Here is a 15,138-nt window from a genome sequence, read left to right as displayed (position 1 = left end):
CCCTTAGTTCAGAACCCTGCAGCTCCCTGGCACCTGAAGCAAGAGCTGTCAATCTTGCGATGTCTGCAGCACAAACAAAGTGCTGGAGTGTGGGGTGGCACACTTGAATAGTTTCAAAACACACTACGCCAGCAATTTTCATAATAAAATCACGACTCTGGTAAAACAGCGTCTCGCGGTGCCTATCAAAGCAGCCAGGCATGCCACAGGGCTCCCCCCACGTCCCTCCATGATGGGTCACTGGGTAGAAACCCCATTGAGGCCCTGGCGTGTGGCGCGCTCTTTCGGAACTATGATTTTTCTTTGGTGCCAACTCAGCATCACCCAGCCCATCCTCTCCTGCTCGGAGCAAAGGGACACCCCACTCAGCCCACTCCCAGCGGGGCTGCACCAGGCAGCACGGGGACCTGTACCCCCGCTTGCCGCAGAAATCAATGTCACCCTTGATCGAGTTCAGGGGGCACCCTGGAAGGAAAGGCAGTGGCAATGCCCAAGGCACCCAGTTCGGAATTCAGAAGGGCCTCCCCCTCCTCCCCCCACCCCACGGCTGCACACAGCTCCCTCCGCCTGGACCGCCCAGCCCTCACTCTCCAGGATGGATTTTCTCTTGCAGACAGAGGGGAAGGACTCTCTCCCGTGCCCCCCGGGGACCCTGCCCCCTCAGTGGGTCTGTGTTAAGCTGTTTGGACTTGGGTCAGGGTCTCCGTATCTATGCCATTGGTGCCCCCAACCTGGACACAACTGACTGCCCTGGACCTGCACAGGGCCTGTTCCCCCTGCACCCACGGGAGAGACCCAGGTGGTGGCCGGTGGCCCTCCCTTGGCCTCACACCCACTGTCGCCAGGCAAGGGTCACACAGTTGGGGCAGAACGTGGCCGCCTCCCGGGGCCGCAACCCAGGGCAGCTTTCTCCCCAGGCAGGTCACGACCTGTCAGAAGCACATGCCGGAAAGCAGGACACCTTGCTCGCGAGGACCTGGCAGCTCTGACCCCTGGAGGAAGAGGGCAGAGAACTCCGCGCACCGCCCCTCCTCCTGGTCACGCCAGTGCCTGCGAGGCACAGGCTCGCAGCCCAGACTCTGCGGGGAGGCACAGGCCTCAGAGAGAGAAGTTAGGCCCCTCCACAGACGGCCCCCTCTCCACCCTGCTCTGGGGGCTGCAAAGCTCCACCTCAGGGGCCTCACAGCCCACAGGCCCCCTGCCCTTGGCTGCTCGGGGCCAGCGGGCTGGGAGGGGGCCCCACAGGCAGCACGGTGGCCCTGGAGGGGACGGAGCAGTGTGATACAGGCGAGGGCTCCCTGAGCCACCTCCAGGCCCACCAGGGCCCCTGGGCTGGGTACAGAGCAGGGAGGGCCCTTGGTCACTGGTACCTGCCAGGCCGGTACTGGGCTGGGGGCCCGAGGCCCACCGGCCACCGGCTCAGTGTCCAGAAGGAAAGCAGCAGATGAGGCCGACACCAGCTTGGGGCCAGCGGGGGGAGAGCACCCACTGCTCCAGGCCCCACGAGGGACCAGGCCAGGGGAGACTAGGGGCTGGGGAGGGACACCCAACAGACCAGGGCCTCGAACGGGAAAGGTGGGTGATGGAGCTGGACAGAGGCAGGTTTAGATCCCAGTTCTTCTCGCAGGTAAAGGGCAGTGATGGCCCTGGAGGGGCTGCCGTGCGCTCAGGGCCCACTGAGAGAAGCGTGGCCCAAGGGCCACAGCCGGCAGGGGATGGGGGGTACCCAGGAAGGGAGGTGAGAGCCTGTTAACGCAGTTTCAGGATGGCGTGTCCGCCCCCCCACTGCCCACCCCCCACCCCCCACCCCCGAAGAGAGTGACAGCCTGGGAGAGAATGAGAGCTCTGCAGGGTGATAGGCTCTGTCTTCTCTGGGTTGGCTGGAGGGGCCTCAGGACATTCCATCCAAGATGTCAGTCACCAAGGGCCTGCTAAAGGCAGAGAGCTGCCCAGCCCAGCCCATTGGCAGGTTCCCTGCTGGCTCCCCGGACAAAGGTTAACAAGAGGGGGGTTGGTGAATGCAGTGCAACAAGATGCTCCTTCCTGGGTGGCCCCACAAGCATCTCAGCTCCAAGCAGAGGGGGGAGGGGGAAGGTCTCCCTATTTCAGGGCCCAGAAGTGGACTGAGAGACAGAGCAAGGAAGCCAACCCAGGCTGCTGGCTGAGAGGGGCCTTATCCTGTGCCACGTGTTTTCACAGAGTACGTGTACATTTACGAACTTTCCGCTATTATATACACGTTACTCAGCGTAAAGACAAAACACAAACCAAAAAAAAAAAAAAAAAAGCTTACAAAAACAGCTCCTGCCTAAGACACCAGGATGGGGTGTGACTTTGCTGGTGACACACCCTGGCACAACTGCTGTGGGTCACGGCTGAGGGGGACGTGGCCAGGATCACCCGGCCCGCCTCTCCTGTGAGCTGGAAGGAGACAACCATGGCGAAGGGAAAAGGCCCGGGGCCTCAGCCGCCCTGCTGCTCAACAGTGACCTTGAATCCCTGGTAGGTGGCTTCCACCCTCTCTGGTCCGCAGAGCGAGGGCTGGGCTCACAGTCTGCGCGGCTGGCCGGCCTACGTAATCGGCACCCTATTCCCTAGTGGTGAGCACTTCACAATCCAGAACTTTAGTCCGTCACGCGTGCAGAGGATACGCAGAGGGCGGCCAGTCCCCGGACCGCGCTGTTCACACGAGCTCGGCCCACCAACAGGCTCGCCGGCTGGCACGTCCCCTCCCGGTCGGGCCCACCGGCCCTTGCCCCCCAGCAGATGGAAGAGCCTTTCCCTGCCACCTCACTTCCCCTCACCCTAATTCAGGATTAGCCTCGGGCTGTGATGCAGAGGGGGCGGGCGGGGACGTAAGTAGGGCACAGTGGCAGCCACGTGGGGTGAAACCACCAAACCCAAGTGACGCGAGCCACGCTGGGGCCCGTGGGCGACCCATTCTCAACCAAGACGCTGACCAAGAGGAGCCTGGACGTGATCCCCCCAACAGACACGCGCCCTCTCCTCCAGCTTCTTGCAAAAGAGCGGGGTCTGGGCTCACTCGCCACCTTCCGCCTTGAGCAAAACTGTGTGAATCTCGGTTCCAAAACTTGAGAACCCCTGGGCGGGAACACGTTTCGGGGCCGAGCCCCCTCAACAGTAGTTGTGCTTCCGGGTTTTAAGAAAATCCACGGCGACAAAAAACTACTGTGACTTCAGTAACACTTCTAAATAGATTTATCTGCTACCCATCACCACGGCCTGAGCAGGTACTCAGGAGTGTTTGTTGAATGACTGAATGAAAACGGCAGGATATACATGAAAGGCACGTTACTTAAAAAATTTTAATACGATACTTTAGAAAGATGAATCCAAAAGGATATACTTCTGTATTCAATTTTTCCAACAAATAGGAATTCTTTTGTTACCTTATAGGCTAAAGAGCTGTTCTTCCAATACCAGAGACACTGGCCATGCATGGCTCCTGAGCACTTGAAATGCGGCCAGTCCCAATGGAGAGGCACTGAGTGGGTGAAACACAGTTTGAAGACTTAGTTGAAAAAAGAATGTAAGATGCCTCATTAAAACTTGTTATAGGGGCTTCCCTGGTGGCGCAGTGGTTGAGAATCTGCCTGCCAATGCAGGGGACACAGGTTCGAGCCCTGGTCTGGGAAGATTCCCACATGCCGCGGAGCAACTAGGCCCGTGAGCCACAACTACTGAGCCTGCGCGTCTGGAGCCCGTGCTCCGCAACAAGAGAGGCCGCGATAGTGAGAGGCCCGCGCACCGCGATGAAGAGTGGCCCCCGCTTGCCGCAACTAGAGAAAGCCCTAGCACAGAAACGAAGACCCGACGCGGCCAAAATTAAATTAATTAATTAATTAATTTTAAAAAATTGTTATATTAATTAATTTATTCATTTACTTATTTTATTTATTTTTATTTTTGGCTGTGTTGGGTCTTCGTTGCTGCGCGCAGGCTTTCTCTAGTTGCAGTGAGCGGCGGCTACTCTTCATTTGCGGTGCGCGGGCTTCTCATTGTGGTGGCTTCTCCTGTTGCGGAGCATGGGCTCTAGGCGCGCGGGCTTCAGTAGTTGTGGCGTGCAGGCTTCAGTAGTTGTGGCTCGTGGGCTCCAGAGCGCAGGCTCAGTAGTTGTGGCGCGCAGGCTTAGTTGCTCCGCGGCATGTGATCTTCCCAGACCAGGGCTCGAACCAGGCGGATTCTTAACCACTGCGCCACTAGGGAAGCCCTGTTATATTAATTTGTTAATTGCACATTGAAATGATAATATTTCAGATACAATGGGTTAAATAAAACGCATTATTAAAGATAATTTTTTTTTGCTTTCTGAACATGGCTACTTGAAAATTTAAATTTACACATGACTCACATGTGTAATTGGTGCTGAATTAGAGGAAATACTTTAATCGACGGGCAAGCAATCAGATGAAGGCAATGCTGGGTGCCTGTGTGACACACTCATTGTGACCAGCTGTGGTCCAGGGTCTGCTCCAATCAGCTGGAACGTCGGACAAGTCTGGACCTGGCACCCCTCCCTGGGGCCTGCCAGGCTAAACCAACTTACCCCAAACTCTGCCCCGTCAGGTTCTCCCGTTCGCCCGCTCGGGTTCAGGGAGCATGACTGGGGAGCCACCGCTGCAGGTGCCATGAGGGACACTCCCTCCCTCCCCGAGTCCTCTCCGCAGCCCTGCAAAGGCCGGAGCCACTGTGAACACTTCCGAGGGGCCGGGGCTGGTCTAAAAGCTTTGCACGCGTTAACATACTTCATTGTCACACCTACACAATGAGATGGGTGCTTGTTAACCTCATATTAGCAACAAGGAAGCCAAGACACAGAAAGGTTGCACCACTACTAAGTGTTAGGAATGTAAATCTAGGCAGCCTGGCTCCAGAGCCGGATTGTACCCACTACCCTGTACAGACTGTGACAGAGAAGGAATGACACCAGGCTCCATTCTATCACATCATCCAACCTAAAACAGTCTAGAAGAGTCTAGAAGCAATAACCAAGACGAGTGGGGCTTCAGAGGGACTGAGAGCCACCAAATCTTCACAGTGCTTCTTAGCAAAGGACCTTCATCTAGGGCCTGTTTAATCAAAAAAGTTCTCTGGGCAGGGAAGTGTATCTGCCCCTCCCTGGAAGAGACCACACACAGAGGAGGGGCCGGGAGCTCCCACCAGGAGCAGAGCAGAAGCCCCGAGTGGGGTCCAGCTCTCCCGGCCTCCCAGCCCTGCCGCGCACACACAGACCCACAGACACACAAGGGGAGGCCACGACTGGGCTCGAATCCCACTCTACCAGCTTGGGCTCCAGGTTCGCAAGCCAACAAAGCATCAAATTAAAAGGCAAAAGAGAAAATGCTGTGGGCGGGTGCACCAAGAGTGGCAAGGAGGGGTGCTGACAAACAAGAAAGAGAAAGGAAATACACACTATAAACAGGCACGAAAACAGCAAAGGCACATACATCCCTCTGGGACCATGTGCTGTGGGCTCACTCACCTCGGTGCCCAGGGCCCCGGGAGGGCCAGAGTGCCGCCAGAGAGACCAAGACCGCGGCTCCCCTCCAGCAAACAGCAATGTATGCCTGAACTATGTTTGCAGATTAAAACTGTCCTACACAGCGGCTTCCCTGGCGGTCCAGTGGTCAAGACGCTGCGCTTCCACTGTAGGGGGTGCGGGCTCGATCCCTGGTGGGGGAACTAAGATCCCACATACCGCACAGCCAAAACAAAAACAAAAACAAAAACAAAGCTATCTTACACTTATTAAGAAAAAGAGTAACAAACCATGAGGAAGATGAATAAAGGATACGAAGGGAATTCAACAAAATACAACAACCAAAAACATTATGTTTCATGTTGACTCTCACTAGTAATCAGATACACACAAGATAAAACAACAACAAAAATCATTTCATCATTTCTCTTCACCTTTCAAGTGGACAGGTTGGGGGCCGGGAACAGGCAGTCTCTGCCCCAGGGAAACGGGAAGGGCCTTCCTGCAGGGCAGTGTGGCGCACAGAGAAAGTCCCCAAAAGGTCGTGCCTGCCCGACGGCCCCACTGTTTTCTTCCACTTGGGAATTTGTCCAAAGGAAATAATCAGACAAGTGTGCAAAGATCTAGGTACCAGGAGACTTGGACCAACTGCCCGCAGCCTCTCAGCTCACCGCGAGCACGCACTGGGTGCTCGCTCTGTGCCAGGCACCGCTGTCGGCACCTGCTGCGCCTCACCCCATCACACTGTCACTACCCCTCCTTCTCACCTGAGGAAACTCAGGTACAGAGGCGATGACCAGCTCCTGGAGGGCTCCCGGGCAGCGCGTGTCATATGCTGCGCACAAGAAGGCAGCCTCACAACCTCCCACTGAACGGAGTCTGGCCTCCCTGGACCAGGGACCCAAGACTGAGATGGTCCAAATGCTCGAGGGCAGGGTCACGGTGAGCTGTGCAGATGAAACCAGAACTGGGTTCTAGGAGAACAGGCCGGGGGGATTGGGGGCACCTTTATGACATGCCCGAGTTCTCACAGCCAGTCGGTGGCAGAACAGGAATGAGAACCCAGGTATCCCAACTGCCCCGCAGGGAGCTGCCAGACGGGTGCATTAATGCAGACGCCTTTTTTGAAACTGTGACTCTGGTTCCCTTCTCCCAGTGGAGTATTTCCCACAGAAGTCCCACTTTCGCTGTGAAACGCCAAGAGTATCATCAATCATGCAGCAGTAGATAGTAGCTATATATAGGAGAGAAAGCAGATGGGAAAGACACCCGTCAGACAGACAGACAACAGCAGGTACCTCGGGGAGAGGTGGGGGGCACACACATTTCTTCGACTTCCTTTCCACATTTGAATGTGTTATAACCAGCATGCGTTATTTTTGTCATTTAAACATATATTTAGGGGCTTCCCTGGTGGCACAGTGGTTAAGAATCCACCTGCCAATGCAGGGGACAGGGGTTCGAGCCCTGGTCTGGGAAGATCCCACATGCCGCGGAGCAACTCAGCCCATGCGCCACAGCTGCTGAGCCTGAGCTCTACAGCCCGTGCGCCACAAGTACCGAAGCCCGCGCGCCACCACTACTGAAGTCCGCGCACCTAGAGCCCGTGCTCTGCAACAAGAGAAGCCACCGCAATGAGAAGCCCGCGCACCAGAACGAAGAGTAGCCCCCGCTCGCCGCAACTAGAGAAAGCCCACGCACAGCAACGAAGACCCAACGTAGCCAAAAATTAATGAATTAATTTTTTAAAAAACGAGTTATTAAAAAAAAATAAAATAAACATATACTTAAACTTTTTAAATGTTCAAATATCTTGGAGTGTTTCTTGATCAAGCATCTTTCTCCTACACACAACATCCATGCTGCTCATGGAAGGGAGAGCCCCCCTCCAAGAGCCACCATTCAGTTGGGGATTCAAGACACTCAGAAGAAAACTATGGCAGGAAAGAAGAGCTCTGGGTCACCCTTAAGTGATACTCTAAAAGCTTCCAGAAGTTCAACTCAAGGTCAAAACCTTGCCTGAGAGGCACCCAGAAGGGCTGGCTGGGTGTCCAGCCTGGCCCAGCAAAGCTCAGTCAGCCCATCCGTGTGAGGGGAAGAGCGCCAGGCCTGGAGATGAAAAACCAGGCAGAGCCGCTGGCTGTGCCGCTCCTGCGTGGCCTTGGGAAGTGACTCCATCTCAGTCCTAGGAGATCTCATTTGCAAAATGGAGATGATAGCTGCATACCGGAGAAGACTGCAAAGGACTGCAGAGGCCTCGAGACCATCTCCAGCAGGCAGCTGAGGAATGTAAACTGGTGGAACACTGCACAGCCCATGGTCCCCATCCTCAAAGCAGGAGATCCCGGTCACCTCCCCTTCCCGCTTCCGTAAGCCTACAGCTCAGCTCCATGCACCAAAATTAGCTGCCCCTCACCCCTGGCCTGCGTGGTGGAAGTTGGCTAGGCCTCAGGAGGAATGCTCTCCGGTTCAACTAATCTCGAGTTACCTGCATATTAAAAAGAGAATGGGGGCAAGCCAAAGGGTCCTGAGTGGGTGTTCAGGCGACGCTGAGTGGGGACACAGGAGTTCTCAGGGCCCCCGGGTCTGCCTCCCCCAGGCTAGGGCCTCCTTCCCCCTCCACTCCTGAGGTTCTGAGGCCAGAGGCCCTCTGACAGCTGCTAGGGAGGGCTCACAGTCAAATGTACGGCGTGGGCACTAAAAGCTGATTAATCCACCTCTCCTGCCTGCTCTCCCTGCGGCCCCGCTCCCTCTGATCCAGCGGGCACTGCACAGAGAGTAAGTTCTCAAATGCAACCCGCTCTCAAATACGACCTGCCGGTTGGCTCCTGCTTCAACCCTCCCGTGACAGCCCATCTCCTGCAGGCTTAAGCGTCACCTCGTATGGTCTCCTGGAACAAGGTGAGGTGTAAATGAATTAATACAGGATAAAGCATTCAAAACTCCCGAACCGGGGTCCTCCTGCCTGTCTCCCCTGGACTCAGTGCTCCAGGCGCGCAGACCAGCCTGCTGTTCCTTGAACCCCGACCCTTGCCGCCTTTGCCAACCTGTTCCCTCTGCATAGAGCATCTCTCAGACCCTGCGCCTGGCACACACATTCAGTTAAAGAAATAAGTGGTAGAGGAAAGTTAGGGTATGTGCCAGCCACAGGGTGTTTCGGAGCAAGGACCGTCTTATCTATACGGTGCCTTCCACCTGGCAGAGAGCTGGAGCGCAGTGAAGGAGGCCTGAATGGGGGGCGGGGAGGCTGCATCTCGAGGCTGCCCCAGTTCCTGCGGGCTCGGGGTCTTGACAAGGCTTCCCTAGTCTCTCATCTTCGTCCTGCTTTTCTTAAAACCCGGCCTTTATTCCTGCCACTCCCAATTCCCCCTCTGGCACCTCCTACAGGCTGATCCATTCACCTTCAGGGTCCAGAGGGCTGGCTCAGCCCCTTCCCTCCCCTCCCGCTCTCCACTGTGCTAGATGCAACTGGACCACACAGTAGGAGCTAAATAAATGTATCTGGAACAAATGCGGCTTTCCCAGGCCACTGGCACCCACACCGATAGCCTCTTTTTCAGAATTCCTAGAGCTCTTTTGTGCAAAGTCCTAAATAACCAGTCCCCCACCAGGCACTCATTCCCCAAACCAGCTAATTACCAGAATGGGCCGGGGAAGTTACAAACGCAGATCCCTGGGCCCCCATCCCAAACCCACAGAATCAAATCCCTTGGAGGGAGCCTCAGAAATGCGTACTTGAGCAAGTCCCACAGGTGAGGATTACCAGCAGGTTGGGGAATGCCCACCCCGAGGAGCAGGCAGAAGGGAATCAGCTCAGGAGAGGGCTTCTCTGTCTCCGAAACGTACACAATTCTTCTCTCTGCCTCAGAGCGCTGTTGCTGGGATCTAGCCACAGCACACAGACAAAACAGGGGACAAACTCTAGAGCCCTGGGCAGGCCTGCAGGGAAGGATGTAGATGCTGAGGCTGCCCCTTCTGACCGCCCCGCCCACAGCTCCGGACCCCCTTCTCTCTTTAGCCTAATTTTGAACCAGACAGGAAAACCCGCACCTCTTTTTACCTGAGTCCTTTCAGAATGTTACCAAGCCCGGAGCCCACAGAGGCAGGCAGACTGTGCCTCTGTGAGTGAGGGCGGAACAGGCCAGCTGGGGTGCTGGCCGGTCCAAGGAATTTCACTGCTTAAAAACCCCTGGGGGAAAACCAAGGGCCACGGGAACAAGTCACCCAGTTGACAAAGCCGGGTTCCTGCCACAGCAGTAGCCTCCAGGGGCCACAGTCCGCTTCCAGGCCCTCCATACGGGCCTCCCCTCGGGCAGACCTCCCCAGGTTCACATCTACTCAGGGACAAGCCTGCCTTTCCAGGCCAGCTGCTGGGACCCCAAGGGCTGCTTCTCCCAATACCTCATCCTGGCTTCCGGCTCACTGGCCCAGCATCCCTGTGTTCCGCGTGCCCAGACTGTCCCCCATCTGGAGCAAGGCCTGGTTCCTTCGTGTCCTCTTTCTAGGACACAGCCAGGACACCCGAGCAAGCCCCAGGAGCGCCCCTCCCTGCAGGTCCCTCTCTTCTCTGAGTCTCGGTGTCCCCACCAGGGAGGTGAGAGTGGCTCAAAGGCTCCGCACGCAGTGGCCTGTCTAGCCCTCCGTCCCAGCTACTGGTGACATTCCGCTGTTCCTTAAGAACGAAGGGTGGACAGGTTTTCTCTTTCCTTGGCCTTTGGTGGGAAAAGGAACTCCCTCCCTCCAGATCCTGTCCTGAAACACAGGAAAGCTCAAAGTTCCTCTGCTTCTTCCTGCCCTGGCCACGGGGTGAGAGGGGCTGAGAGAAGCAGAGAGAACACAGGAGGGCAAGGTGCCACCACGCTTCCTCAGTCCCAAACGCATCCTGACCGCATCTCCGCAGTCACCTTCAGGGCTCAAATGCACCCTTCACTAAAGTATTACTGAGTGAGGCTTCTTACACACTAGGAAAATGTCATCCCTTCCCCGTAAGAGGCTCACCCCTAGTAAACACAGGATCAGCCTCCCAGGCGGTGAACGTGTTTATATAACAGTCTCGACCCAGGTCTGCTGGGCCCTGGCAGGGGCCTCGGTCAGGCTCAGAGAGCGAGCAGGGAAACGCCCGCCAGAGAAGCTGCTGCCCTCCCTCCACTGAGAAAGAAGGTGCCGACGCTGCTTTGCAGGACAGCGGCAATATGGTTTGGCAGATGGGGAGAGGAAGGATATACGGCAGAAATTGGAGAAGGAGTTTTCTGGGGTGTTTTTTTTTTTTTTTTTTTGATGCCTGCCTACAGCAGAAAAGCTGGGGCGACAGGAGTGGGAAAGCAAGGGTGCGGTGGGTAGTAAAGATGGGTTCCAAGAGAGAGGCTGGGAAGAAAAAGGGGAGAAGGAAGAAAGAGGTGGGAGGCCTTGCCAAGAAAGAGCAGGGAAGTAGGGACCAGGAGAGCTGGGAACGGATGTGTGAGGAGCAGCTGGGCCCTGGTGACAATGAAACATTGGGTCCCAGGATCCGCAATGGTGATACCAAGCTTCCAGGCTAAGCAGACAGAATGTGGGGTACTTCCAAACCGCAATGGGGAAGTTGGTCACGGGGGAGGGATCTAAGAGGGGAAATTCCGCCTATCATGTTGGATTCAAGATGGGGGTGAAAACCCAAGTGTGTCCCAGGAACTCCGGCCTTCACATCACAGAAGATGCCGGGCCAGAGACCTCCTGAGCTCGGGGTGGGGCGGGGGTACTGTTAAGGAAGCGGGAGTCAGATGTGGAATCTAGCCCAGTCCTGCCTCTCCCTGCTCTGGATGCCATTCTTCACCCCTCCTGGGGCTGTCCCACCCCCTCCAAAAGGGGCTGTGAGGGGTGGGGGAGGCATCTTGGTGCTGATCAGGAACTTACTTCCTCCGGGGAAACAGGGAAGCTGCAGGGAATGGCATTTCTCACCCCCCCCCCCACCCCTTCAGATCTAGGAGGAAATATTGGTCATCTCCTCTCTTTGGGGCCCCTGGCTCACACAAATGCCATCTCCTGGTCCCCAGCCACACTGATGATTCAGGCCATTTACTCAGATCCATGCTAATGAGTTTTTTTCTGTCACCTAATTAGTTCACAGTGAACTCAGCCTTGAGAGGAAAGAGATGCGATGCGAGAGAGCTGAGAAAAGGACAGAAAGAAGGCAGACGGGAATGCTACAAGAGCAGGACCCCAGCTCTAAATGGGGTCCCCTACCCCCAAAAGACCAACTATGCCTTCCTCAGCCATGGGGACCTCTGAAAGCAGAAACGGGGTGCTCAGGTGAAGGACCCCCCCGCCAAGAGCCTCACACAATGAGAGAAAGATGGGAGTGCGGCCCTAACTGTGAGGCCCAAGTACTAGACAGGGCCCTGCCCACAACTCCAAGTCATCAGCGAAAGGCCTTGCACTCTGCCTGCATTTCCGAACCCACCACCTGCTGGTGGGCGTCCCCCTGCAAATGGAGCCGGAGGAGGAAGCAGATGGCCCAGGCCCAGGCCCATCTGCCCCACATGCGTTCAAAGGTCACCACGCCGCTGGGGTGCCTGCAGGTGCTGCCCGTCCCCACCACACCCGGGGTCGTGGTACATCTGCCAGCGGCGTGCACCCACTTCCTCTGCCCCTCAGTAGCCGAGGTCCAGGGCCCGAGAGCCTAGAGAAAGGAGCGCTGGGCAGCTCAGTGGCCCGGCGTTCTAGTCCCCGACGCCTGGCGCTGTGTCCCTGGAGGTCGGTCAGCGCCCACCAGCCCCGAGCCCGCTTCTCGAGTGGCTCCCTGGAGAGCAGCGGCGGGTGTCCGGCGCGCGGGGGACCCAGCGAAGGCGCCACTGGCCCGGCCGGGGCTTCCCACGCGGCCCCGGCGCCCAAGCCCCGCGCCAGGCCTGGCCCGCGCCCGCCGGGCCGCGGCAGCGTGGAGGGTGTGCGTCGGAAGAGCGAGCCTCGGCGAGCGCCACCCTCCGGGGCCCGCGGGCGCTGGGCCCGGGAATGCTGCCATCCACTAACGGGAGGCTCCGATCCACCGCTCCACCGCGGGCAGGGCCGGGACAGCGGCTGAGACGCCTCTCCGGCAGCGGCCCCACCTCCCGGCCCGCCGAGGCCCTCCGCCGCGCCCACCCTCCCCGGCCATGCCTGACCAGACCTGGCCCCTGGACCCCGGAACCTCTGCGGCTCCGAGCGCACCCGTCCCCGGAGCGACACCATCCTCACGCCCTGGAGCATTAAGATCAGAAAAGCTGTCCCCTGGCACGGGACCTGCCCCCAGCCCCAAAGTGTCCCCGGACGAGAAATGGTGAAGCCTGGCCGCCGGCTATGCAGCGCCAGCGATCAGCAAACCGCGTGGCCCCGACCTCAGGCGCGAGAGGACCCCCAACGGCGACAGCGTGGCCGGAACGGGCCAGCAAAGCCCCCGGCCGGCGCCGGAGAGGCCACCGCGCCCCAGCTCCCGCAGCCCCCGGCTCAGCTCACCCTCGATGGAAATGACGTGCTCCCGGATCTGGTTCTGCAGCGCCAGGTCCTCGATGCGCTCGATCAGGTCGTAGATGGCGTAGATATTGGGATGCACGGACTCGAAGCGCTGGATCTCGGCCCGGATGGCCGCCGAGTTGGAGAGCGCGAACTGCTGGGGAGGCCCGCCGGCCAGCTGCTGCGAGGGGCCGCCGCCGCCCCCGGCCCCCGGCCCTGCGCCGCCGAACTGACCGCCGCCCCCCGGCGCCGCCAGGCTCGGCTGCTGCTGCGGGCTCTGCCCCCCGCCCGCCTGGAAGTTCATGGCTCCGGAGCCGCGGGGCCCGAGGCGGGCCCGGCCGGGTCCCTGGGCGGCGCGGCGGCGGCGGCGGGCGGGCGGGCTCGCGGGGTCGGGACTACGGAGCCGGCGGCGCGGGGCTAGTGCATGGGGCCGGGGGCCGGGGGCCAAGGCCGGGAGGCGCCGCCGCGCACGCTGTGGCCACCGCTGCCGGGCGCTTCCCGGCGCCGCGATCCCGCTGCCTGGGAGCAGCCTCCAGCGGCAACAACAACGGGACCGGGAGCGCGCGGCCCGGGCCCTCCCCCCGCGTCATGCGCACGCACCGCCGCCCCCGCCGGCTCCGGCACACGCAGCCCGAGCCCCCCTCCCCGCCGCCCCCGCCCCCGCCTCTCCTGCGCGCGGGCCCCAGCGCCCCCGCCCCTCGCTCGCTCGCTGGCTCTGCAGCCTCCACCCCCGAGCCGCGCGCTCCAGCCCCAGCGGCCGGGCCCCTCCCACCCAGCTTCGGCCCTTCCGCCTCTTCTCCAGCCCCCACCTACACCCGCCGCGAGGGCCACTCGCTTCGAGAGGACAGCTGCCCTGCCCCCCTCCCGGCCCCGGCTGTCGCTTTCGCCTCCTTGCGCTGGTCTGGGTGGGGTGTCCGATCTCTGGGCAGTGCCCGCACAGTGCCCTGCGCCCGAGGGTACTGATGAACGCGGCTGATTGGCCGAGGAGGGTTGCCAGGCCAGGCCCAGTTGCGCCTCCCTTACATCGCCCTGCCTTCAGTGCGGCACAGGCTCCCCTGTCCCAGGGCCCTGAGGTCAACCCTAGAGACCACGCCGACCCAGGGTTCTCTCTCAGGCCCTGCCTGGACTCTCCATTGCCGGCTGCAGCACATAGGCTGGAAATCTGGATTGCCGGATTCTATTTCCAGTTCTTCCTGAGGAGAGCTTCATCTGCGGGGCCCTTGGAAATGACACTTTAAACAACAACGTCCCCACTCTCATCTTCCAGCCTCTCCTAAAAGACGCCCACTGCCGGACTGGGAGAGGACCAGTGAACACAGCTGGACCCCACTGAAAGGGGGAAGGAAGAAGAGAAAGGAATCAAATATTATGCCTTCTTTCCCACTCACCCCATTCAAGACACTCACCGGAGTCCACATGACTGTCTCAATTTTCTTTGTCCTCTCTGCCTTGTCTATACTGTGTTCCTGTCCACTCCTGGGGCCAGGGAGTTCCCTCAACGTCCTAGTTCCTCTGCATCCCCATTGCTTAAGCTGTATGCAGTTGTGTTAGCCACCCCCCCCCCAACTTTCCTAAACCCCCTAAGAGGTGGCATTTGCAGAGCACTGGTCCCAGCCAATCAGCCTGCCAGCCCGATGTCCTCTGGCACAGTCATCCTTTTTACATATCCTTCCACTCCCCAGGCCAAGCTGGGTCTTTTCCCAGCAAAAAGTTGCCCACCGTTCAGCTACCTACACAACTCTACCCCAGTACCAACCAAGTCACCATTCCTAAGTTTCTTGTACCTTCCAAAGAAGCTGGTGCGAGCTAATCAACACCAGGGGCCTCCCAAGCTCCTGAGGGATGTGGGTTCTACCTACCTGCTTGACCTTAAGAATGTCTTGCACCCTCTCTGGGCTTCATCTGCAAAATATAGTAGTTGAACAAATCACCTACCCTATGTTCTGTAAATCTAAGAGCAATATCTAACATATCTTTTAGAAGCTTAATTAGAATTGACAGCAAGAAGTTGCACCAGGTACCTCCCAGTAGAGCTGTTGAGGGTAAAGAGTCCCTCAAAAATGTTGCCCCGGCAGCCAGCACATACCTGTTTTAGCACTGGTGGGCTACTTGTCTCCTTTATTAGTATATGAGCCACATGAGGGCAGGGATAGAGTCTGATTCACTGTACTCTCAGC

The 15,138-nt window shown here is 58.3% G+C and overlaps 1 protein-coding gene across 7 annotated transcripts in view; it reads right to left on the bottom strand.

Moving 5' to 3' along the window:
• AGAP3 (ArfGAP with GTPase domain, ankyrin repeat and PH domain 3) overlaps positions 1-13,315 on the bottom strand; it is a 59,554-nt gene extending 46,239 nt beyond the window's left edge. For all 7 annotated transcript variants that reach the window (XM_068549685.1, XM_068549686.1, XM_068549688.1 and 4 more), the window contains exon 1: positions 12,965-13,315. In XM_068549685.1, coding sequence (XP_068405786.1) covers positions 12,965-13,265 — 301 coding nt within the window. In that variant the 5' untranslated portion in view covers positions 13,266-13,315. The remainder of the gene's footprint in view (positions 1-12,964) is intronic.
• Between the last annotated feature and the right edge of the window lie 1,823 nt (positions 13,316-15,138).

Source organism: Eschrichtius robustus, chromosome 8 (assembly GCF_028021215.1).
Source record: "Eschrichtius robustus isolate mEscRob2 chromosome 8, mEscRob2.pri, whole genome shotgun sequence".
NCBI lineage: Eukaryota > Metazoa > Chordata > Mammalia > Artiodactyla > Eschrichtiidae > Eschrichtius > Eschrichtius robustus.
The sequence above is the reverse complement of the archived record's forward strand: the minus strand, read 5'-3'. Positions and strand labels throughout refer to the sequence as shown.